This window comes from Lampetra fluviatilis, chromosome 57 (genome assembly GCF_964198595.1).
Source record: "Lampetra fluviatilis chromosome 57, kcLamFluv1.1, whole genome shotgun sequence".
Classification (NCBI taxonomy): Eukaryota; Metazoa; Chordata; class Hyperoartia; order Petromyzontiformes; family Petromyzontidae; genus Lampetra; species Lampetra fluviatilis.
The window spans coordinates 6,082,633-6,108,666 of NC_136331.1; the positions used below are offsets into that span (position 1 = coordinate 6,082,633).

The following is a 26,034-nucleotide window of genomic DNA, read 5'->3' on the forward strand; positions in this document are numbered from 1 at the left end:
TTTTATTGTTATTATTTTATTATTTTCCTTCTACGTGACTTTACCGAAAGCACCAAGAAGATGAATCCCTGCAGTCACGAAAGCTTTAAATCAAAATTCTTAACTTTTGTTATTTTACAGGAAGAGGGTGTCTCCTCAACTCGGGCTTGTCGCCTGATGATGCTGGTGGTTGTTGTTGTTGTTGTTCTTCTCGTTGTAATTACCGGCGAGCACGTTATTAGGTACTCGAATTGTAAATGTTGTGGCGGGTTTACTCTCCAACACACAGCCAGTGTGCTGAACTCGTAACGAATCGGCACGTTTTGGCTACGTGACAAATCTTGCCAATTGGCTGTGTCGGGTTGCGGCGGATTTAACGATACATTTATATTTCGATTTAGAGCTTTCGTGACTGCAGGGATTCATTCAGACGCTGTCTTTCCGACAGACCTGTTCTTCACCTGAGGACGGCTCGTTGCGTTGTGGCCGAAACGTGAGAATTATTTAATGTAGATTTTTTTTTTCTCCTTCTATTATTTCCCTTCTACGTGACTTTACCGAAAGAACCAAGAAGATGCATTTATATTTTACGCGATCTAACAACCCTAAAAAAACCTCTCTCTTGTGGATACTGGTGGCGAAAGCTCTACTACCACGAGGCGTTAAACCAAGTCATTGACTTGTCAGATGCAAAACATGCCGTAATCCGACACACAAACACAGACTCCATCTGCTGCACCATCGCCGACAATTTCGCAAGCTGCGTGTGATGATGACAAGCCTTTTGCAGGAGGTAGAGGTAGTAGGGTGGTGGTGGTGGTGCTGCACTCATGAATTACAATTCAGCAATGAGCGTTGCATCACGTGACACAGGAGGGGGGTTTTGAGTTGGCGTTGCCACTTTGTCCCGGATTTCCCAGGATCGTCCTCTTTGTTGAGTGAAGCAGGCCACTGCCCGGGGAAGTTTGTCAGACAGTGTCAGTGTTGTGCCCGGTGACGTGAAAAAGTCCCCGTTTATTGACAATTTCATAGTAACAATAATAATGAGCCATCAAATTTCGATTTAAAGCTTTCGTGACTGCAGGGATTCCTATTGTTGGTTCTTTCGGTAAAGTCACGTAGAAGGGAAATAATAAAATAATAAAAATATTAAACAATAAAAATTATCACGACGTTTCGACTGCAACACAAGCAATCATCATCAGGTGTGAAATCCACAGCACGAACATTTGAAAAAAGTGGCGGTTTTTTCTTAACGTCAGCACCACCTGATGATGATTGCTTGTGATGCAGTCGAAACGTCGTGAGAATTGTATTGTTTAATATTTTTATTATTTTATTATTTCCCTTCTACGTGACTTTACCGAAAGAACCAAGAATATAATTGTAATCCCCCCCCCCCCCTCCATATGGTAGTGATATATTCTTCAGTACAAGTGATGTGTCCTGGTTTTTGTTTAACTCAAAGGTGGTGAGTCGAGCACCTCATATTAGCACGGTTGGCTGGGTACAGTGCGAAATGAGTTCAACATACACACACGCACACGATAGCATTATCGATCTGTTTCGCGTTTAACATTTGTTTACCGTGTTGTGTAAAGCTTTGAGAGTTTAAATTTCGATTTTAAGCTTTCGTGACTGCAGGGATTCATCTTCTTGGTTCTTTCGGTAAAGTCACGTAGAAGGGAAATAATAAAATAATAAAATTAAAACATAATAAAATAATAAAAATAAAACATAATAAAATAATTCTCACGACGTTTCGGCCACAACGCAAGCAGCCGTCCTCAGGTGAAGACCAGGTCTGTCGGGGAGACAGCGTCTGAGGACGGCTGCTTGCGTTGTGGCCGAAACGTCGTGAGAATTATTTTATTATGTTTTATTTATTATTTATTATTTCCATTCTACGTGACTTTACCGAAAGAACCAAGAAGACTTTGAGAGTTTGTTGAACATTGACTGTGTCGTGCCTCCCCCCCTCCAGTTATAATACATGGCTCGGCAGGAAGGAGGGAGGGGGGAAATGTGAGATGGAGTTTGCCAAAGTCTTGCGTCACCTGGCCCGGCTGAAGCAATCGCTCTGAAATCACAGCCACGCCATTGGGAAATGTGTGAACAGCTGCTGCACGGCAGCGTTGAGAGGTGAGAGCAATTCGGATATTGGACGCTCTCTCTCTCTGCGGCTCGCCTTACGTATTGCGAGGGGGCCTATTTAGTGATAACGAGCAACGCGAACGCGTTACGAACGTGGCCGTTCCGTTCGTCCCAGCCAGTCAGGCAGTCAGCCAGCCAAACTTTCAAAAACCACAGCAGCTGTGATAACGGCAGGGTGCTGCGTGCAGTATGGGAATCGGAGATCAGCTGGATACACTGATGCCGGTCCCTTTGACGTTTTTGTTGTTTTTAATTGTCTCCAAGCGATGTCAACACAATTGTTGTCAGCTATTGGGATGTGTTGTTCAGGTAGCACCTTTTGCTTGTTCTCCTTTTATATTCTTGGTAACTCATGTTCGGCAATTGTCGTCGGTGTGGTAATGAATTGTCTAAAACATAGCAAAGTAAAACTCAGCTGTGTGCGTATACAGCGCCATCCACACAAGGCGTCACGGCGCTTTAACAACACAATCCCGTAAGAATAAAAACCCTTCATACTCAAACTAATAAGCAAAAATAAACGGACACGCATGAGACAATTCACGTGGTTTTCAGACGAGCCCTAAAAATCCGACCGACGGAGTAGCTCCTAACGGACTGTTTGGGGCAAGACAATTTGCACAAAGGTGGCGCCTGACGTCTGAAAGCTCCATCAGCCATTGGACGAAGTTTTGATCTCGTCCAGGTAACGAGAGACGTGATGCAATAGGAACTTCGCCTCGCGACCCGTCACGGCGTCACCTTTGCCTTGACCGGGCAGTTTTTTTGCAATGTCATCGTGTAGCGTGGAGGGCTTTGAGAGCTCGTTGCAGCACAGGTCGCCTTTAAATGCCAGTTTTATTGCAAAGTCATCGCGAAGTTGGAGGGCTTTGGGAGCTCGTTGCTTTGCACAGGGCTGCAGTGGGTTCGTTTGTGTGGCTTGTTGTTTGTTGTTGGGCAGTGGTTAGGGTTATGTCAAAGCAAGCGGTGGATTTTCTTGGTGGCAAAAGATGCACTCGTTGCAGATATGAGAAGTGTCCCTCTGGCGGAGTCTTACCTGTGTGATGGTGGTGGTGGTGGTATTGATGTGCACACACACGCCAAACCGGCCGACTTACAATACTTACCGGTGCAGGGTGATCGTGTCATCTCTGGCCAGGCTTCCTAAGGGAAGGCGGCTGTGTGACGCGTGTGATCCCACAGAAACCAGCCCCTCTGTGGGAAGCGGTACAAACATGTTCTGGGCGGTTGTGATGATATACGCCCAGGGCCTCCTCAGGGGAGGGGGCTGGGGGGGCCTGTGTGATCCCACAGAAACCCGCCCCTCGGTGGGAAATCGTATAAAAGGTGGGACCCGGAGCGCAGAGGCAGTTCTATCAAGCCAAGATGAAGAACCAGTGAAGACTGAAGGCCAGCTAGCTGGCTCCTCTTTTTTCAAGCTTTTGCACCTTACCACTCATTGACATGCTAATTTCTCTAACCCCTCCCTCTCTCTCCACCCCCCTCTCTCTATTTAAGGCCTCGACACAGAGGCGTGGTTTTTCTGTGTGCCTATGTATGTGTCTCTCTCTATGTATCTCTGTGATATCTGTGTCTGCTTATATGTCTGTCTATATGTCTCTGGCTCTGTGTTGTATCTCTCTCTCAAATTTAGCATTCTCAGGAAGAACGTAATCAACCAGGTAGGGTGTTGACTGTTATGTTATCCGACTCTCTGTTGTATTACATTTCTAAGTATACTAGATTTGTGTTTCTATTTCATTTATACCTGATGATTGCTTGTGTTGCAATCGAAAAGTCGTATGCTAGTATCTAATTTATTATTTTCTCTTTATACGTCACTTTACCGAAAGAACCAAAGAGTTAGACCCTGGCTCTCTTCTGACCCGCTGCCCTTTTGAGGGCCGGGCAGAGCAAGCCAGTGGTGTGACCCCAGAGCCGCGAGGGCCGATGTCCTTCTAAGGGCCGGACTTCTTGTGTGGCTGGTGGTCGGAACCTGTGACGAAGCTGGGCCAGGTTCGCTAGCCTCCTCGGGAGGGAGGTCTAGGGTAGGGGAAGTAGCGAGTTCACGTGGGGCGTTAGCTGGGGAACACTTCCCCCGATAGAACGGGTAGAGAGGCTGTTACCTCTTCGAGTGTCAGGGTCGCTACTGTGCTGTAATTGAAGTTGCCTGTAATAAATACGTGTTGCCTCCATCAACCTTCTTCGTCGTCAAATAAGCCACTACACGTGTGCACGAGTATTATCGTACCGATTCACATTCATTGCTCTGGGTCCTACACATTTCATGCCGCACGCAACAGCAGCAGCAACAACGGCAGCAGCAAAAAAAAAGTTATTCTTTAATAAGGAACTGGCCAGATATTAAAATGCAGAACCCTCCTGAAAAAAGTCGAGATTCAGTAGCAAGGCGTTTCTGTTTCGATTTAAAGCTTTCGTGACTGCAGGGATTCATCTTCTTGGTTCTTTCGGTAAAGTCACGTAGAATTGAAATAATAAAATAATAAAACTAAAACAGACTCTGTCTCCTCGACAGACCTGTTCTCCACCTGAGGACGGCTGCTTGCGTTGTGGCCGAAACGTCGCGAGAATTATTTTATTATGTTTTATTTTTATTATTTTATTACTTTACCGAAAGAACAAAGAAGAAGGCGTTTCTGGTTTAGGTCCATTATACTGGTCAACAAAAAATATATATTTCTGGCCTGGACTTTTGCAGCTGTTTTAGACTAATTTCAGGGTGCCGATTCCAAATCTGATATCAGATTTGCTCTATCACATCTCATTTTATGCTATCGGCATACCCCATTTTCATTGATTTTACCCAAAATTAACTCTGTCACTTATGATTGCAAGTTGTTGCGAGTCAGTGACTGCTTTCGTGTTAAAATATGGTGCTGTATTTTTAGGATAGTGTTTATAATATAATTTTATGTAGATATCCACATTTATTTTATATTGTTCTTCTGCAGTTTTGATTGAAAATGCAATATTTGATAACTCAAAAACCTGATGTGATAGACAAAAACTGATGCCAGATTTGGAATCAGCACCCCAAAATTACATTAAAACCGTTGGAATACCTTATGCCAGAAAAAGTGTGTTAGACCAGTGTTATTAATGGTTACTCGTATATTTGTTTTAGCTGTAACCACCCAATCTTGCCTAACTGAACTAAGACGTGAAGGTCAAACGAGAGGACGCGCGATAAGGGGCACGGGGGGCAAGCGTTCACGAGCTGTCTTTTTCTTTTACGAGCTGTTGCCTGCTTTCACCCGGGAGGGAATTTTGTGTCGAAGTGCGTTGACCATTAACGGAGGCGGCTGAGATACGGGGGGGGGGGGGGGTGCTACTGGGCCACATTGGCTTGGGTCTCCCAAGTAAAGCCACTGCCGAGGTTGGTTTGAGGCGGCTGTTTGGTTGCCGTGGCGGTGCAATAGGAATCTTCGATTTAAAGCTTTCGTGACTGCAGGGATTCATCTTCTTGGTTCTTTCGGTAAAGTCACGTAGAAGGGAAATAATACAAATAATAAACCCCCCCCGCCCACCTCCTACGCATTTGCCATAAATATGCTAATTTTTTCTTGATATGCAAATTATGTTGTCAAGGCGCTCTTCTTCCCCTCTCCAACCCAGCTTAAATATACGCCCCAAGCTTGGTGGTGTTTCATTCTTCACCTGAGGACGGCTGCTTGCGTTGTGGCCGAAACGTCGTGAGAATTATTTTATTGTTTTATTTTTATTATTTCCCTTCTACGTGACTTTACCGAAAGAACCAAGAAGAGGAAAAAAAAGTGGAATCTACAGAGGGTGCATGTCTGGTAAGGGGGTGGGGGGGTGTGAAGCTTAATTTTACCCGCAGTTACGACGAATCCTGCCTGTCTCAACGATCACTGGCGACTGGATAGCTGCACGAACTCGGCCAGTAACGCGATGAGAATCTATAACGCAGCCTTGCAGCGACGATTCGGGGATTTGAATGATTGCCAGATTTAGCAAAGCCACTCGCTCTTGTCTAATTAACTGACTAAAGGGGCAAAGTCTCCTGCTCATATCCGTCTCGACGTTAAAAATAAACAATGTTTGACACAACCAATCAGCCACATGGCATTCACGGAATGCTTTATATAGCAGTACTTTTACTGGTAGGAACCTCCTGGTTACACCAGCCCACAGGGGATTATTGTGTCCGTCCGTCGTGCAGGAAGGGGCTGGGTGGGGAGGAGCTGGTCACCCCGTGGTGCCCTTATAAAACTCAACGTTTAACCTACTTACGCCGGCTTGTGCCCACCCTCACAGTCGGGCATATTTGCGGAATACACCACGCCGCCGTTGATCCTGGCCATTGACCGAGCAACCCAACGTTCCTACCAGCTCCCTCCGCAGTAATGTGTTAATACCGTCTCTGGGCCGGTTTTGACATGCAACGTCTCATCAGCAAGAGTGAGGCTTGCTTGAAACAATGCTGGTCAACTGCCAATCTTACGGGCAAAGACTCTTTTGCTTATGTAAATATCATCGGTCTCGTGTTAATTCACACGCACCGGGGATTTCACACACGCACACTTACGCAATCAGCTTGCAGGCAAAAGCACAAAGATGACTTCGGGTGTTGAATACAAAAAAAAAGCACACGCATGTTTTTATTTTGGTCATTTGTCAGAAAATAACACGTGCGCACCTAATCATTGCGAGCAACTCGGGGTTAAATATCGACTGGGGCACAGGTGCCAATGGGCGTCAGCCGGGGCTGATCTGATGCGTATTAACAAAGTGCACCCCAATATACACAAACTGCGGCCAGCAAGACCCCAGCCGCAGCAGGCATGGATCTAGGGCACGGACACGTCCCACGGGTACACTTTGGGGGGGAAAAGGGGCACCCAAGGTGGTCACAAGAAGCCGTGAAAACCGGTGCTGCCGCCAAACAAAAAGACGGTCCCCGTCCCAATTTCAAACCAAAGGTAACAACAGTGCAAGAGGCACCCGTGCCAAACAACTTGTATTCCTGCCAACGTTGACAACAACCTACGGAGGTGGGGTATTACCAACTGGTTTCGTGGCTTGCCGCCCAACTCCGACGATGCCTTGACCAGTGAGCCCTACACTTTGCCGGTCACGAGCACGTTAATCAAAGGATGACGATGACGACGCACGCGCGCGCACACACACACCAGACGACAACGTGTACACCAACGGAGAGTTGGAAAATCCTACACCACCAGTAATATCTTTCAGTCGCACCATCGCCTAGCGCTGTGAAGCGTCGCCAGCTCTGGGCAACCGCCTCGCGCCTCGATCAACTTGCTCAGAACGACCGTGTCTGCAACTGAGGGACACGTGGGGGCGACGACTGAGCAGCCCGCAAGGGCGCAGGAGAAAACGGGTCATTAAAAATGTTGGCGTGAACAGCAGGTGATGCAGATGCCGCGTCTCTCGGTGTTCCGTTATTAACATGGGTAACTGCATTTATTAACAGGGGGGGGGGGGGGGGGGCACGCCAATGATTCTCAATTGGAACAATCACAGTTAGGGGCATGGTTGTGTTCAAGGAAGGAGATCGCTTTCAATACCAACGTCACATCAGTTACGCCTACATTGATTCATCACCACCCGAGAGATTCAAAGAATTGTTAAACGAGGATTTGTTACAATGTTTCGTCTCATTTGTACTGTCCAGTTGTCGTTGTGCCATAAAGGTATATCGGCATATAGTTTTCATCGGCATATAGTTTGCATCAAACACATAAATCCCTACACAATTCGATGCATGCATCGGGAGTGTAAAGAATCGACTGTACGTGATGAATCGTGACACGCTGAGCAGAAAGGCAACACCTTCTCACGCAACTGCCGCCAGTTTTCATGACGGTAATCAAAGGCGCCCTCTTATCAGCAGAAGCCACGGTTAACACCACCACCCATGGCGGTCCCACCGCCCCCGAATTTCACTCCACCTCGGATGACACCAATTCACCACAACCCACCGGCTTCACCCTCCACAAACGCTCGTTAAACCACCGCCCTTCCACGCGTTCATTTCAAACGGTGGGACAATAAAACGCAAACACAACGGTTAGACTGTGGGTTTCTCTGCTGTGTGTGCACGCGTGTGTGTTTGTGTCCGAGAAGGCTTCTTCTCTGCCAGTGTAGCGAGCACTTCTGCCCGTGACACCAGATCCGGCCGCGTGCCTTGCAGGGCCCACCTCAACCCACCAGCAGTGGCAGCGTGGGTTTAATTAAAAAAATAATTAAAATTACAAAACGCTACGTCGTTAAGGTCGTGATGTTGCACGTTGGCAGCTACCACGATGGTGTACTCGCCGAAGGGCACGCGCTTAAAATCAAACCGTTCGCGCTCTGCCAGCGCAAACGATCTCCGTGCGGGTTACATAAATTAACAAAAATAATAACAGAAATTTAGTTTTATTTTATTTGACCAGGCATGGCCCACCGAGCTATATAGTTCTTGTTCAGAAGCGACCTGGCCACAAATGATAGCTCAACGAAGTGGCTTATCATCGTGTGGAAATGTATTTCAGCCAAATAATCTAAACGCATGTTTCTAAATGTGGAGGGAAAAGCCGGAGGACGCGGAGAAAAATCCAGGTGACCAGGGGGAGAACATGTATACAAGCGTCAGGGTCGGGATCGAACCCACGACCTCTTATATACCAGGCGAGGTATTTAACATCTCTCCACCGCGGCACCAAATTAAAACGCAGGTGGAGCCCGCTCACTTAACTTGACTCAGCTTGGCAAGCCACAAAGCAACTTCCACTGGAGAACCAAACGGTCTACGGGCGCAGACACGACCTCGCACCGCCGCAATCATCACGGGAGTCTGCGCGGCAACGGAGAACGCCGTACGCGAACCAACGCTCGCAACACCCGTCTCCTCGCCAACAATATTTAGAAGCGTGCTTTGTAACGTATCTTTTTTTTTCCTGTACAAGGGGTGAAAGGAGTGGGGGGATGGGGGATGCGCCGTTTACCCCCCCGTGGCGCCGAGGCCCAATCAGCTCGATCCCTCGTCATCGTCATCCTCCTCATCGTCGTCGTCATCATCGTCGTCCGAGTCCGTGTCCGACGGGTGCTCGAAGCCGTTGAGCGTCGCCCCGCCCGCCGTGTCCGCCTCCACCCCTCCGGCACCCGCGGTCCCCGCCGGCTTGGGGGAAGCCGGGCCGCTCCGCGGGGAGTCGCTCCCGACGGGGGAGTCGATGTCCTCGTACCCCTTCACCACGCCGCCGCTGCTGCTCACGCCGCCCCCGCGTTCCTCCGCCAGGTGGTTCCCACGCACGCTCCCGGCGCCGCCCGTCTCCATGTCCTCCTCCTCCTCGTCGTCGTCGTCGTCATCGTCGTCCTCCTCCTTGTCGAGCGGCGAGGAAGCTGCGGGCTCCGTGGCGCCGCCGCCGCCGGCGCTGTCGGCCGAGCGGGGCCGCGCCGCCGTGCTGCTGCTGGCGACGCACACGCCGTTCGACTGCTCCGGCGACTGCTGGGGCCCGCTCGCCGTGTCCGGCGACGCCGACGGATGCTCCGCCGACGCTACGCGGCCGTCGCCGCCGCCGCCCTCTCCAGGGCTCTCGGCGCACTCCGTCTCCATCCGACTGGCACCCCCGCCGCTGCCGCCGCCGGGCTCGCGCGAGGACGTCCCCTCGGCCGGAGAGCACGAACGCAACTCCCCCGCCCGGTCCGACGAGCCGCCGGCGCAGCCGGAGCCGTCATCCGGGGAGGGCGGCGGAGAGAAGTCTCTGTCGGCGTCGGAGGCCCCGTGGGCGCTGGCTTCCGAGAGCCGCGCCGGCGAGCGCCCGGGGCTGGAGCGCGACTCCGACGGCGCCCGGGCCGCAGTTGCGTTGGGTGGCGGAGGCGGCGGCGGAGGCGTGGGGGACGGACCGTCCGCAGCGGAGGAGGAGGCGGCGGCGGCGGTGGTCAGCGGGCTCTGACAGGCGGCTGGGCCGTGGGTCGTTGGCCCGCCAGTGCCGGGCGCAGGCGCGGACACCTGCTGCAGCTTGTGCCGTGCCTCTTTGAGCTGCTGCTGCAGCACCAGGATGGTGCTCTGCATGCCCTCCACTTCCTCATCCAGCTGGATGATGAAGTCGTTGAGCTCTGCGCGCGCGTTACACCAACACACGTACGTGAGCGGCGTGCCAAAAAGACACAAGCCTCGTCGTGAACGCGAGCACCACCGGTGACTTAACATCGAAGCCGAGAGACAGTGTGGGTCAATGGCTCAACCACACATATACAACACACGCAACCTAACGACAGTAGACACATCCACATGTGCCCATGCCACTGTGCCCGTATGGTAGAGGCATGCAACAGTTCATGGCTCAATCATTAAAAAGCATGATTCGTTCATAACAATTTGTAGTGTAACCAAATTATAAACAAATGTAACTTTTAAGACTCTTGGAACACCTTAGATTAGCACGGTTGGCTACGTACGCTGAAGTTAAATATTCACACGGAGCAAACTGTGAGAAAGTACTGACGAGACCAAAAACAATCAGTTCACACCAACGGAACAGTGACCCCCACGATCTTCACTGACACGCGGAGAATCGGCCAGCAACTGGCTCTCGGATGTTGAGCACAAAAACCAACCCAAGCTGGCGAGAACTCCCGGTCACACGGGGCCACTCCGTTCACAAGACCATAATAACCATAGCTCAAAACGCTCGCCAACCCACCCCCCCACCCACCGTCCTGGCCGCTCTTGAGCTCCTGGCTGTACTTCTTCTGGAGCGCCAGCTCGGCTTCGAGCTGCGCAACGCGCCCCTGCGACAGCTGCCGACCCAACTCCTGGTTCTCCTGGATTAACATGCGGCACTTCGACATGAGTTTCTTGCCCGTTTGGCTGCAAACAACAGTCGGCACGGCACTCGGCAAAGGCGAAAAACACAAACGCGGCAAAGGGGGGTGTGGGGTGTGGGTTCTCGCTAGCCCTCGAAGAGGGAAGAGACATCTTATGGAAAAGAGCTTTACAACTCATCGGATTCCTCCAGAATAAATAGAAATTCCGATTCTGAGATTAGTCGACAGGCAATGCATGTCTTGGCCGGGCGACCACAGCGGTAATCGATCGTCCGCGCTTGGTGCAGCCCATCACAAAATTAAAACTCAAGCACGGCTGCGTTTCAGCCCAGACAACATTTTCGTTTTAACTGCCTGCATAGAGGAAAAAAAAAGCAGGTGGAGATTTAACTTTGTACGATTCGTACTTTTTCTTTTGACAATATTAATGGGACGAGTTAATACTCTGCAGCACGGATGGTTAAACAGCGCAACACGTTAACGTTAGTTTGACTGCCCCTTGTTCCAATTTACGCGACTCTTTTGAAAGTAGATCTTACATACAATGGAATACAACCCCCCCATGCCCGACTTGGCATGGGGAGGCCTTCTTGCAACAATGGGCTGTCAATTATGACTGAGAGGATCTTACAAGTGTGTACCATAATGTTACATCGCCTTCACGGGAGACATCACTGTGACTGCATTTATCAACATTGTGATGTACAGCAAACACGCGGTGCCACAGAACACAAACATCAAAAATCCCCCGCGTAGCCTTTAACAGCCTGTTGGGGCAATTGCTCTTAGCGAGCACCTATGAAGGCCGGCACGGCGCACGAGAGGGTAGGTGGCCAACACCACGCCTGGCCGCCTCCGTCTCCTCAGTGCTGATGCTTACACTTCACACCAGGTACTCATTTAAGGCCGAGTCGACCTTGGGGAGGCTCAGGACTAGTTAATATGTTCACCACAGTTATAGGTCACAAGTGGGAATCGAACTCGGGTCGTAACGTAGTGCGCTAACGACTGTGCCACCACTCCCCATTAAAACAGAAGACATGCACATCCCCCTCACATATTACACTAGCAACTTGAATGATAAAACTTCCTTTAAAATGTTTTTACAGTTTTAACTGAGACTCTAATTAGTTTTTTTAACCATTAATCCCTCAACAAGTGCAATTACTCGGTAGATGTTTTCCAGCTGCAATAAAAGGTGAAATAAAAAAAACATAAAACATGCCAACTTAAGAAAAATCGTACTTATAATAATCTACATAAATGCAAGCATTCTTAGTACTGACTCACGATCGCTACTTACAAGTGCCCACATCTACACGTTGCACCACTTCCCTCTTGAAAAACTTATACCGACAGCATTTACATTTAATTAACCGGGTGAGCAACCCTCATTAATACAATTAATTTGTAATGTTCCTTATCAGGACAATTAACAGGTGTTTGGCACCACTGGCTGATTGAACAACTCATTCAACAAAGTCTATCATTAAACAATGCGACGAGATTATTATTTTTAAATGAAGTGGTCAAACGTGCAGCCCTTGCCCACTTAAATTCCCACACACACACACAAATAGATCTGCACCTTCAGGAACTTAAACCACAGAGACCGTCTCTACGTACATCCAACACGAGCCACAGGAAATTTTCAGAGGAAACGATGTCATGATGTTAATTTTGGTGAATGCACGTTCGTTCGTTATACCTGTTGAATGGTTCAGGGAGGAATCGGCAAGCGACGAGACTGCCTGAGCTAAGCCCGCGAGCCCACAGTTCAGTCAATCAGGACAGAGTCAGTGGAGCGAGCGGGGAACGCTTAGGACCTTTAGTGTGACGTCTCGCCTAAGCGTTCAGCCGCCACAAATGAATCGGTGGTGATCTTGATGCTGGGTTTGAGGTGATCGTGACTACTTCTCTTGCCCTTTTAATGCGGACGCTTAACAGTTTGCACGCCAAAAAGGCGAAAGTAACCGCCGCTTCCTCCTCTGCGGCACTAGAGACGCAGCAAGCAACCGCCGCTGCTTTAGAGGCGTTACGGCTACAAGTCAGCGAGTCTATGAGTGTGCGCAGTGGCCCTTTCAAAATTTCAGTCTTTGCGATAAGTGTTCTTCACTGCCGGTGAGCAAAGCAGGTGCGACAAAGAGTCAATTAAAATTAGAGTTTGGGATAGCTTTACAGGCAGGTTAATGCTACAGAGTTACGCGTTTCACACAAGCGTGGGGGTTTTTGTCGCGTGTCTGCGTTTTCCTGTGAGGGGAGGAAAGAGCGAGTCAACAGATGAACCGGCGCTCCGAGGCCGGCGACACAACGGCTGTGTTCGTGTGTTCGTCGTTTCGTACGAGAAACACAACCCCTCGGGCTCTGGAGGTGGCGGCGGTGGAGCCAGCGGCCGGGTCCAGATGGGGGGGGGGGGGGGGCCTCCGGGTCCTCCCGCCAAGTCCCCCATCGCGGGTGGGGCCACCGCAGGAGAGGCGACTACCCCCCTCCTCCTCCTCCTCCACCACCCCCCCCCCCGTTCTTACGCCAGTAGAGTCTGCGGGGCAAGACGATCGTTTTGTTTTTGTTTTTTTTTTAAACGTTTTGGTGCGTTACCTATCGGGCGTAAACTTCCAGGCACTGAGTTCATCGTGGGCCTGCTGCAGTTTGTCTTTGCTCTGCTGCAGCTCAGACTTCATTTTAGTGAAGAGCAGGTTGACGGCCGGGTCCACGAGACAGGAGCGCAGGTGAGAGGCGCTCGACAGCTGGCCCTGCTTGAGCGAAGCGATCTGAGTCTGTTTCGGGTGAGGGGGGGTGTGCACGCCGCCACCGCCGCCGCCACGCCGTCGAAAATCCGCGCACCGCGGGAGCCCGGCGACCGCAACACCGGGACACGAGCGCAGACGACGGTCGTGCACGGATGAATGGGAGGGGGGAGGGGCGAAGGGGAAAAAAAGACAAAAGCACGACAAGTTAGCACGGCAGAAAGCGAGCGATTTTAGTAAACGGAGCACATTCAACTTAGGAGCCGTGTATCAAACGCACCCAATTCAGATCTCTTCTCAAGCTATGAGCAAATTATCCGGAATGTCACACATCTTGTTAAAACCTGAAAGCTAAAAAAAGAGTTCTTGGCAGGGAGATTGCCTGAGAATGCCAGGTTTAGTAGGCGGCCTTTGAGCTATGAGGTGGCAAAGAGACGATAGCACGGCAATGGAATTACTGAATCCATTTAGGGAGGACGCGTGCTCGCTACTTCCTCGTATTTGTGGGGTTTCTCCAGATACACCAGATTCCACTCATCAATTAAATTAGTCAAGCATCGAAATGCAGGACTCTCGAGAAAAAAGAAAAAAATCTTGACACTCGGAGATGCTTTGCTGTGCATCTAAACGGCATTGTTAACTTCATAACTGTGCTCACGATGCACGCATAAAATCATGCGTAATAACGTCAAAGTCAAACAAGGTAATTTAATTTATTCAAATACTGCACAACAAATACTTCTATGTGGCAACAACATTTTTATTGCAACCCCAAATAATAAGGGATCGTCAAGGCAAGGCGGGCTAATTTTATCTTTCAATGTCAATCAATTAAACCCATTTTACCTGGTGCAAACACCGTGCCTCACCACAGAGAGATCAACAACAAGAATGTACATTGGGTTTTTTATGTTTTCTTCTGTGTTCTCAATAACTGCGTGTACACATTTCTAAAAGAATGGAATTAAAATACCGGCCCTGTGTATGTGCGTGTGTCTTTTGGAACGTACCGCACAGTAACCGATGAACCCTGGAACCAGTGATTCATTCTGGCGACGGCTGCCCGATCACACTGGCATGCGCCAAGCGGTTTCAACGTTTGCGCACGTACTCAAATACCGATTGGTTAAATCGTGACTAAAAATAGAACTCAATTTGTAAATATGTTGAACTTCTTCCCCCGCACCGTACGATGCTAATCGGAGGTGCGGGGGAAGGACAACACAAAAAGCAGCTCTAAATAAATGATTTTAAGGTACATAGCCTCAGAGGCTTCCTAATATTGAAAGAGCATTCCAGACGGCCGCATAAGCGCATCTGAAAGCACGTGATGCAGTCACCGTCTTTGTTCGATGGCTAGCCAAAATCCGCCACGATGACCGGTGTTTCGCGTGATGGTTTATCCTCCTTGATTTGATGATTTTAGATTCCATGGCTTTTGAATCGATAATAGATTCCAGAAACAATTATCAATACAGCGTTAATCTATTAAAATACAGTGCCAAGAAAAGGTTTGTGAACCCCAATAATGATGGAAATTCCATAGTTTTACCATGACAGCCTTCTTGAATCAAAAAACGGTGTTTCATTAAATATCAAATAGGGTTTATATTAACCAATTCCATGTCTTTTGAAACAAAATGGTTTATGAATTAAACAAACATTGATTAATTAAGGTTCAGGGCATGTGAAAAAGTAAGAGAACCCCTGGTTTAATTAGCTCAAGTAAGGGAATAATTGTAATCAGGAGTTTAAAAAATTAGGTAGATCTTCAGGGGTGAGTTTGAGAGACCCCACCCTAAATAAACATCTTAAACTTTGTGAGTTTGGTCTTCACCATACAGGTGTGTGTGGAAACAAGTCATACCACGATCAAAATAAATCTCTGAGGACCTCAGAAAAAAGAGTTATTGATGCTCATCAGTCCGGAAAGGGTTACAAGACAATGTCTAAGGATTTGGGACTTCACCAATCCACTGTCAGACAAATGGTCTACAAATGGAGAAAGTTCAAGACACAGTCACTCCACCCACCAGTCGTCCTACCAAAATGTATCCAAGAACAAACCAGAAAATCATCAAGGAAGTCACGAAGCACCCCAGAGAAACATCCAAGGAACTGCAGGCCACTCATGCCTTAGCCAATGTAAAGTGTTCATGATGCAACTATCGAAAAAAGACCGAACAAGAATGGCATTCATGGAAGGATAGCCAGGAAAAAACCACTGCTCTCCAAAAATAACATTGCTGCTCGTCTGAAGTTCGCCAAAGAGCAAATAGATGATCCACAAGACTTACGGAACAATGTTCTCTGGACAGACGAGTCAAAGGTAGAATTTTTTGGCCTCGATGAGAAACATGTTTGGCGAAAACCAAACACTGCTTGCGAACAGAGGAACCTCGTTCTTACTGTCAAGCATGGTGGTGGGATAGTGATGGTTTAAGGCTGATTTGCTGCCTCAGGACCAGGATGCCTTGCCACCACTAACACAACCATGAATTCTGCATTGTATCAGAAGATTCTAGAGGAGAATGTCAGGCCATCGTCCGTGAGCTGAAGCTGAACTCAAGTGGGTCTTGCAGCAAGACAATGATCCTAAACATACAAGTAGATCTACAAAAGAATGGCTGCAGAAGAAGGAATTCTGCATTTTACAATGGTCGAGTTAAAGGCCAGACCTAAATCCCATCGAAATGTTGTGGCAGGACCTCAAGTGAGCTGTCCCTGCAAGGAAACCCTCAAGTTGAAGGAGTTGTGTAAGGAAGAATGGGACAAAATTCCTCAAATCCGATGTGAGATAATGGCCACTGGTTACAGGAAAAGCTTAGTTGCAGTCATTGCTGCTCAAGGCGGTGTCACCAGTTACTGAAACTAAAGGTTCACATACTTTTTCACGCATAGCCATTCAATGGAGAATCATGTGAGAACACAAAAATGTTGAGTTATCATGTTTGTGTCATTTGTTTAATCAGGTTATTTTGTTCATCGATTGTGAGGACTTCTTTCAAGATCTAATAAAATTTAAAGTTTGAAATATCTAAAATGTGAAAATCCTAAGGGGTTCACTTTTTCTCGGCACTGTATCTAAACATAACACGTGGCTGTGAAAAGGAGTAAGGAGGGGAGCAGTCTCATAAGGAAACATCACCCATGCGCTGCTTTTCCCCGTAATAGACAGATACAATGCATAAATGGTTTCAACTTAACCTTTTCCCGTTTCGATGACGTACATGTACGTCATCATGTGCATATACCCCACAGTTTTTCTTCCGATTCCTTTCCGTTGACGTACAGGGAAGAAAAGCTCAAATAAAATAACTTTATCGGTACCGAGGCTCCCACAAGTCCATGTGGGAGAGCGTGCGGCACAGTTTGGCACCAGCCATCGTAGAGTGCAGTCGTGTCACTACTGTTCTCTGTCGTGAGTACAATGTCTTGAAAAACAGCAGCACTATGCCTCTAAATAAAATTAACGATGAACCGCTTGCCAGTTCCCAGATTCAACGGTGAACGGGACACCCACCCTGCAACTTGTAATAGGAAAATGGTTTTAAGTTGGACAGCATTAGATAAATGGATGCATCCCCTAACAGAGGCATGGGGAGGGGGGGTGAATCATAACACGTCTCCTCACCGCACACTCCTGCATCTCCTGCTCCTTGGTGGCGAGACGCATCACCAGGATGTTCTCCCGGCGCAACGACTCCTGCTGCTGGTGCTTGAGCCGCTCCTCGGACTCGCGCAGGCCAGTCACGTCGCTCGCTGGTCCACGGTAGACGGTGTGGCAGGCGGTTCACGCACGCACGCACAACAGGCACGCCATGGCACACCCAACGACGGGTGCGCGCACACACACACACGCGGATGCAAGTTACGTTACACGTAAATCACAGCGCGTCTTGCTGACGTGACGTTTAACTTTACGTCGTTTAACAAAAGTTCCTGATGCGAGTGGAAAAACAAATAGGTAGCAGTCAACTCACAGTTGAGATCTGCGAGCTTTGACTCCAGGGTCCTGAGGTATCCCTCCTGCTGCTTCCACCTGCGTAGAGCAAAACACAGAGATGGGTTCACTTTACATCGCAACGTCACCACGCTGCAGACCACAGCAGCATCGTCATGTCCCCTCAGCTCAAACACAGTTAGGATTTTTTTTATTTAAAGCTTTCGTGACGGCAAGAAAATTTGTGTTTTTCACATCTGATGATGATTGCTTGTGTTGCAGTCGAAAACGTCGTGAGAATTTTATTGTTTAATATTTTTATTATTTTATTGTTTCCCTTCTACGTGACTTTACCGAAAGAACCAAGAACACTTAGGATTGTTAAGATGAACTTAAGCGGCGCTTATGTAGTTATACAGTCGGCCAAAAAGTAACACAAATTAAATATACTAGCTTCAGCAATGCCTGCTTCAGGTTATAGAGTCGTTAATTTCCTTCAGGGTTTTTTGGCTTGTAAATTTATTATCGATTCAAAAAGTGACAGAATCAATAATCAAATCAAATTTTAATTTAGCAATGAATGAACCAATTGGCCTGCGACACCGTTCCAATCACAAGGCATGTTTCAGTGTAACCAGTCATGTGACAGCCCATTGTATGTACTAAACAAAACTTACAGCCATTTGTTAGTTAACTGCTGAATGAAGGCCTCACCACATTGTGTTAATTATAGGGATTGATTGGCCATAATTCACCATGCTCCTCTGGGGGGGGGGGGTATAGGTTTAGCAGACAATCAAATGTTTATATTTAAAAATCGGAAGTAACAACCCGAGTCTGGAACGCTGGTCACCATGCCCCATCTAGCGACATGACTTGCCCTAGCCCACTTTACTTTGCAGTAAATATTATGTCTCAAACTTGAGTATGTTTTGTAAACCACGTTACCCTATTTCTCAATGTAATTCTCAGCAGGCACCTTTCCATGCTTCATTGCACTTGTCAGCGTTAATTTAAATTAACGTGACACACCTTACGAATTAGCCGTGTCTGGTGGTGGTGGGTTACCGACACATTTATATTTACACGATCAAACCCAAAATAACCTTTATTATAAATAATATTGGTAGAAAAATCATACGTCTTAAACTAAATCCACAATCTACACCGTAAACAATCGGTTCCCAAGAACACGATTGGATGCAGGAATCGCGACGAGTTGTTAACAGGTGTAAAAAACGCATATTTCAGCCGGCAAGGCAAAACGGCGGGTGGTGGACGCGTCACCGAGGGCATTTTGATACCAAAGAAACATTTTCTGCACACCTCACAAAAAGGTCTTCCCTTGACATGCCGCGCAACTCGTCGTCAGAAAGACGCACCTGAGGACGGGAAAACAAAACGTCCGTTACCATTACAAGCGGAAACATTAACCAACAATAACGAGGTCGGTGCGGCTGCATCATCAGCAATTCTAGATTTGAAGCTTTCGTGACTGCAAGGAACCATACTCCCAGGCTTTTTTCGGTAAAGTCACGTAGGTAAAACATCAAAATTAATGAAAATAAAATAAAACAAAAATCACGACGTTTCGGAGGCAACATGATGACGGAGACTTGTGTTGCCTCCGAAACGTCGTGATTTTTGTTTTATTTTATTTTCATTAATTTTGATGTTTTACCTACGTGACTTTACCGAAAAAAGCCTGGGAGTATCATCAGCAATATTAAGTTTTGAACTGTTGACGCTAGAAGCAGGCATGGGGAACCTTTTATTTACCGATGGCCGAATGGGACTTTCAAATACCTTTGGAAGGCAACCACACATTTGCAGACACAAATCCGTCACTTTTATTGTATGCAAACGGTTGCTTTTGCTTTGACTTCTATTTGCATCGTAACTTTACTTTATTTCTTACAGACAATGCGCATCTGAGAGTTACCATGTTTTTTTCCCAGAATATGCCCTCGCATCACTTAGAAACAATGCACTGGCGACACGTTAAAGGCGCCAGTGTTTTGGTAAAGATCTCCATGGCTTACCCGCTTGGCGGGTGGCTCCCCGTCTGCCATGGCCAAGTCTGCAACGGCACACACGCGACATTATGTACAACCTTTATAACGTTACCGATAAGACGTTTACGAGCATTTAGAACACCTATTGGGTGCGGCACGCGTTCCAACACAGCAGAATCGGCAGCCCTCTCTGACGCATGCACAAGGCAGCATAGGTCAGCGCAGAGCCAAGTAACCATTAAGATGAACATAAGATGTTGAACGTACGCATCGTAGAACTATACAACGCAATACGGTTTGCACGAGACAGCAGACAAGCGGCAGCATTGCTGAATACATGGACCACCGCAAAAAAAACCCAGCAAGGTTCAGACAGAAGGTGCACAATAACACGAAGTAGCAACGCGTTGCAAACTTGCAGGGCAAAAACCACCACAGACAATGAACGGCGGGGGTGAACACAACACGCCTTGCAGAACAGGGGCACAGAACTTGAGATGGAAGGGCTGAATGTTGCATAGATTACAGAGGAATGCAACACGAGGAGGCAATCACACACATAAGGCTGGATACTTAGTAATAATACTCAAAAGGTGATTGGTGGGAGAGCCAATGCGCGATTTTAAAAGCATGAGACCAGTCGTCCCGCTATGCCCATGTATGTCTCATGCCATCACCATACGTGTACTGCACGTACGAGGCATATTGCTTTAAGACCATAACCTCCAAAATAGTTTTTAAAATGTGGCCTCTTTATTTTAGACAGCAGAGGACAACTGTCTATACTGGTTATATCCCTGTTAGAAATCTTGTTGAGTATCGCCATCATTGCCTCCTGCTGCCTTACGCCTCAGATTTTGGTGGGCTGAATATACGGCATGCGAAAACAGCAGGTCTGAGTGGAGCATACCTTGTAGGGAAGATAGCGCACGAGACAAATGCGTTTAATAAAGCATTGCTTGCACAACATGTAAACACGTACACAGAACAGCTCATTGCAGACAGCCCGATTCGCCGCATCACAACTTGCAAGACAGCATACGCAGTACAACTGGACCCAATGCAACGCGGGTTGATGCCATTTTGACAGCCTACCAAAGAGCACGGCTCAATGTAACACGGTTTGAATGGTAGGGATGCAATACAACCGAGAGCAGACAAGAGGATATGATCAAAAGCAGCGCAAATTGCGAGGCACAACAGCACCCGTGACAACTGTGTCCCATAGCAAGACGGAGTGATGCAGTTTGACAGCGTGCGGCGGCGCGAGAGAGCAACTTTAGTATTGCAAAACAGAAACACCGATGCAACAGCATCCAACCACACACAAACGCCCTCCACAGCCTTTGCCGGTGGCACGAAACACAAAATACCACGAGTTAAATGAGGAATGTTTTCGTAATGTATTGAATTCACTTCACCTGAGAGGATTGAATTGGTGTATGGGGGGGGGCTCTGCCTAGCAAATGTTGACTCAAGAATCGACTGGCAGGTCGCTGCTAAACCACGGTTCTTCCTGCGAGATGTTTATAGAGTTGAGTGCTGTTTGCGGGACTGCATCAATGCACGGTGTATTATATTTAACTGCGTTGATTACGAGGTCTTTGAAAGCGCCGAGGTCTTTGAAGGCGTCGAGTTTCCCGCGCAGGGTCACGCGACCCCAGCGACAAACACCTCCAGCTCAAGTCCGGACAAACGTCGCGACACACTCCCCTTTAAAACAACACCGCGGACATCTATAAACCACAACGCTGCTCGTGCAACTACGGCCGTAACGAAGCGAAACGCAATTGAAATGTCTCGCTTATTTAATGCAACACAACAACAAAAAACAACGCGTGAGGGAAGCGGTGAAGCCTGCAGGTAGGCCGCGGCCTACAGGCCCAGGCTTCGCCCATACACACAAGAAACCCTCACACCACCGCGCTCTTTACGAACCCGGTGTCGAACACAGGTGAACTTACGTCGGCTGGGGGTGCGCGGGCGACCGAGACGAAGCCCCGGGGTGGACACGCGAGAATCGACAACGCGGCGAAGGGGCTGGGACGGCGTTCGGAGACTCAAATCCCGCGAACTGAACGCCTCAAGATGGCGGCCGCGTCACCAGCACGGCCGCGCGTCACGTGGTCGCGGTCCACCGCCCTCGAGATTTCCCACAGCGGATAAGGACGCTTTGTATTTCCCAGTGAGCTTACGCACGAGTAATTACATTTACCAGTGCACTTACGCACGCGTAATTATATTTCCCAGTTTGTGTGGGCATGTGTCCACCGCCCTCGAGATTTCCCACAGCGGATGAGGCCGCTTTGCATTTGCCAGTGAGCTTACGCACGAGTAATTCGATTTCCCAGTTTGCGTCGGAATGGTCCACCGCCCTCGAGATTTCCCACAGCGGATAAGGCCGCTTTGTATTTCCCAGTGAGCTTACGCACGAGTAATTACATTTCCCACTTTGCGTGGGCATGGGTCCACCTACCTCGAGATTTCCCACAGCGGATAAGGCCGCTTTGTATTTCCCAATGAGCTTACGCACGAGTAATTCGATTTCCCAGTTTGCGTGGGCATGGTCCACCGCCCTCGAGATTTTCCACAGCGGATAAGGCCCATTTGTATTTCCCAGTGAGCTTACGCACGAGTAATTACATTTCCCAATTTGTGTGGTCGCGGTCCACCGCCCTCGAGATTTCCCACAGCGGATAAGGACGCTTTGCATTTGCCAGTGAGCTTACGCACGAGTAATTCGATTTCCCAGTTTGCGTCGGCATGGTCCACCGCCCTCGAGATTTCCCACAGCGGATAAGGCGGCTTTGTATTTCCCAGTGCGCTTACGCACGAGTAATTCGATTTCCCAGTTTGCGTGGGCATGGGTCCACCGCCCTCGAGATTTCCCACAGCGGATAAGGTCGCTTTGTATTTCCCAGTGAGCTTACGCACGAGTAATTAGATTTTCCAGTTTGCGTGGGCATGGGTCCACCGCCCTCGAGATTTCCCACAGCGGATGAGGCCGCTTTGTATTTCCCAGTGAGCTTACGCACGAGTAATTAGATTTTCCAGTTTGCGTGGGCATGGTCCACCGCCCTTGAGATTTCCCACAGCGGATAAGGCCGCTTTGTATTTCCCAGTGAGCTTACGCACAAATAATTCGATTTCCCAGTTTGCGTGGGCATGGGCCCACCGCCCTCGAGATTTCCCACAGCGGATAAGGCCGCGTTGTATTTCCCAATGCGCTTACGCACGAGCAATTACATTTCCCAGCTTGCGTGGGCATGGGTCCACCGCCCTCGAGATTTCCCACAGCGGATAGGCCCACGGGGCTACGTTGCATTTACCAGTTCGCTTACGCACGAGCCATTACATTACCCAGTTTGCTTGGGCATGGGGGAGTCGCGTTTATATTTACTGGCTCGCATGCGCGCAGGCAGGAGGGGGCACGTTTGTATTTCGCAGTTGACTTGCGCATTAGCCGGTGGATTTGTATATTTACCAATTAATTGAGGTACAGGCGATTGGGTTCGTAAGTTTCCCGCGCTTTCGATTCGCGCGATTTGGCAACGTACGGTGCGAAAGAAGTGCAACGTACAGTGCATACATCAACGTGTGTAGTTTAGTGAAAGCATCAGGGAAAGTGAAGCTTTCGTGACTGCAAGGATTCATATGCGTAGTTCTTTCGGTAAAGTCACGTAGATAAAAAAATGAAATTAAAATTAATAAAAATAAAATAAAAATCAAGTGAACTTGATGCAGCAAATCTGGCTGTGACGGTCCCACCTGATGACGGAGACTTGTGTTGCCTCCGAAACGTCGTGATTTTTGTTTTTATTTTATTTTACTTTCTACGTGACTTTACCGAAAAAAAACCTAAGAAGATCACTTTAAGATGTTTTCTTGTTTTAGTTTGTTGCGGTTGCAATGGCTCACAGGGCTCTACCTAATAAATTAATTTCGATTTAAAGCTTTCGTGACTGCATGGATTCATATTCTTGGTTCTTTCGGTAAAGTCACGTGGAAGGGAAATAATAAAATAAAACATGATAAGATAAAATTATCAGTGTCCTAATGTCTTTCCGACAGCCCTGTTCTTCACCTGAGGACGGCTGCTTGTGTTTTGGCCGAAACGTCGTGAGAATTGTATCTTATCATGTTTTATTTTATTATTTTATTATTTCCCTTCTACGTGACTTTACCGAAAGAACCAAGAAGACAAATAAATGTAAAACTGAAGATAAATAAATGAAACTGAAGATAAAAACTTTTTTTTAAAAACACGGCATGGAGCAAGCTTGAAGGAACATGGAGCAGAGCCCCGTGAGCTGTGCAAGGCACGTGCCGCGACACGGAATGGAGCACGAACTGACGGAGCGTGGAGTTGTCCACACGTTGAACATGCAAGGCATGTACCATCTTATTTGACAGGTACTATTCTATAGTAATAGGTTTTTACCCTTTAAACTGGTTGAAAAACTGACACCTTTCTACAAGGCATCATGTTTGCAATAACCACAACACAAGCAGTCAAAATGCAAACAAACCAGTTGAAAGGGTAAAAACCTATTACTATATTTTGCCACTGGTAAAGGAGGTCTCATAGGTACTATTCTACTTTACCGAGTGTTGACATCCCCAGCGTTTAACAGTACTGGACTGCCCTTTTTAAATCCTTTATATTAAGTTCACTTGCTTGCTTGCTTAGGACCGTGCAAATCTTTCGGTCGTTTTTTAACCCACTTCCCGTGATCCAATCGAGCTGACATTTTGCACACAGACTCGTGCGTGACAATTTATTTTCGTGAAAATTTTTCCCCTAAATGTTACACTTTTTAGTAATTTTTTTAAATATTTAATTACCAATTGCTTAATGGTGGCAGGCAATCATCTGACCCATAGGTGGCAGCCATCTCAAGCCAGAGGACGAGAGGACTCTAGCCGCCACGCATATAAAGGATTTATAGTGAAAAACTTAGTTTTTACGGGTTAATTTTTTGTATTTGGATTGTCAGCCAACACCGGTTACAACCCCAAGTGCACCTATTGTTCTCTTTTAGCCCCGCCCACCCCAACACGTTCCATTCATTGGCTACCACATTCAGATAAGCCCCTCCCCCCTCCCCCTTAACTTGTATTTAAGAGCTCGTCTCTTGGAATTTTTCCTCACTTGATACAGTAAATCTAGCTGTGACGGTCCCACCTGATGACGGAGACTTGTGTTGCCTCCGAAACGTCGTGATTTATAATTTTATTTATATTATTTCTATTATTTTTATTACTTATTTTTACCTACGTGACTTTACCGAAAAAACCTAAGAGCATGCCAGGCATGTACCCCCAACACGGCGTGGAGCATTTATCGACGGATCGTGCAGTAGGGCACATCCATCACGGGCCCACCGCGCAAGCAAAGCATCGAGTTTGTTTATTTCACATTCGCTGTCGTACATCCGAGTGGCAGCGATCGACAGACTTTCCGTTCACCAAGGGCCTTCGCTCGACTTACCCGCTCTGTATATGCACGTGCGTTGAACTTCTTTCGCACCGTACGTAGCCAACCGTGCTTATCGGAGGTGCTTTGAATCGGCCCGCTGGCGATGTTCATAACCGTCGCGACAACGCAATCTTAGCCGCACTGATCGGGAGCTAGAGGGGAGGGGGAGGAACAATTTTCAACCTGGCAGCAACACCGCTCTTGTAATGTAGCGTCGCTGAAAGCACGTGTCTACGTTGAACTTCTTTCGCACCGTACGTAGCCGACCGTGCCGATCGGAGGTGCAGAAAGGGCCCCCCACGGTTTAGCTGCCCGACTTAGTTTTCTCCTCATTTGTCGCGTTTGCTGTCCACGCTGCATTGTGGAATATTTGGACTCAAATGCGGTGCCTCGAAGTGCACCGGATGGGAGGGGTGGGGGGGGCGGGGGGATATCAACAGCAAATTGCGGCGACGTACAATAAATTATGGACATTCATTTATTTTTGCGTTATCATTGGGTCACGCAAAATTAAGCGTCGGTGTGGACATGTGGCCCGCGCCAAAGGTGTTTGACGGTCGGACTCAGAACCCGCCGTATGCGCTAACCAGCTCGCTTCTAAGCACACAATGGCCGACTTGAAAACAGCACTGTTGTTTTTCTACGTTAAAAGTTCACGGGACGGAAGGGTCCGGCGTCTCACCCTTGCGAGGATGGCACGCTCCGTCACACCGCTTACGGGCGCTACGACGCCGCGTCACACACGCCGCGCTCCCAACGAGAGCCGGAGCAGCGAGTCGATCAAGTCGATCAATCGACGAATGGGGGCCACCCCCACGTCCTGTCTCCCAAAGGTGGGAACCCCCCCCCCCGCCCCGTACAAGCCACGCCCAGTGTGACGCTGCCGGTGACGATGCTGCCGATGATGTCACCATGCGGCGAGTC

The 26,034-nt window shown here is 48.2% G+C and overlaps 2 protein-coding genes across 2 annotated transcripts; both read right to left on the minus strand.

Annotated features, from left to right (window-relative positions):
* Positions 1-6,729: 6,729 nt before the first annotated feature.
* Positions 6,730-13,331, minus strand: LOC144950285 (uncharacterized). Its single transcript, XM_078880360.1, has 3 exons — positions 12,638-13,331; positions 10,818-10,972; positions 6,730-10,218 (listed from the first exon to the last, which is right to left on the minus strand). The coding sequence occupies exons 2-3, from the start codon at positions 10,951-10,953 to the stop codon at positions 9,131-9,133; spliced, it is 1,224 nt and encodes a 407-aa protein (XP_078736486.1). The 5' UTR covers positions 10,954-10,972; positions 12,638-13,331; the 3' UTR covers positions 6,730-9,130.
* Positions 13,332-13,385: 54 nt separating this feature from the next.
* Positions 13,386-21,790, minus strand: WTAP (WT1 associated protein). Its single transcript, XM_078880361.1, has 6 exons — positions 21,596-21,790; positions 19,659-19,696; positions 18,943-18,998; positions 17,657-17,715; positions 17,308-17,435; positions 13,386-13,703 (listed from the first exon to the last, which is right to left on the minus strand). The coding sequence occupies exons 2-6, from the start codon at positions 19,686-19,688 to the stop codon at positions 13,521-13,523; spliced, it is 456 nt and encodes a 151-aa protein (XP_078736487.1). The 5' UTR covers positions 19,689-19,696; positions 21,596-21,790; the 3' UTR covers positions 13,386-13,520.
* Positions 21,791-26,034: the final 4,244 nt, after the last annotated feature.

Coding starts and splice junctions, on each gene's coding strand:
- WTAP (XM_078880361.1), bottom strand. CDS start 19,688: ATGGCAGACGGGGAGCCACCCGCCAAGCGG. Junction 17,716..18,942: donor AGGGAAGACCTTTTTGTGAG/GTGTGCAGAAAA, acceptor TGCTCTACGCAG/GTGGAAGCAGCAGGAGGGAT. Junction 13,704..17,307: donor AGGAGATGCAGGAGTGTGCG/GTGAGGAGACGT, acceptor CACCCGAAACAG/ACTCAGATCGCTTCGCTCAA.
- LOC144950285 (XM_078880360.1), bottom strand. CDS start 10,953: ATGTCGAAGTGCCGCATGTTAATCCAGGAGAACCAGGAGTTGGGTCGG. Junction 10,219..10,817: donor GCTCAAGAGCGGCCAGGACG/GTGGGTGGGGGG, acceptor ACGCGCGCGCAG/AGCTCAACGACTTCATCATC.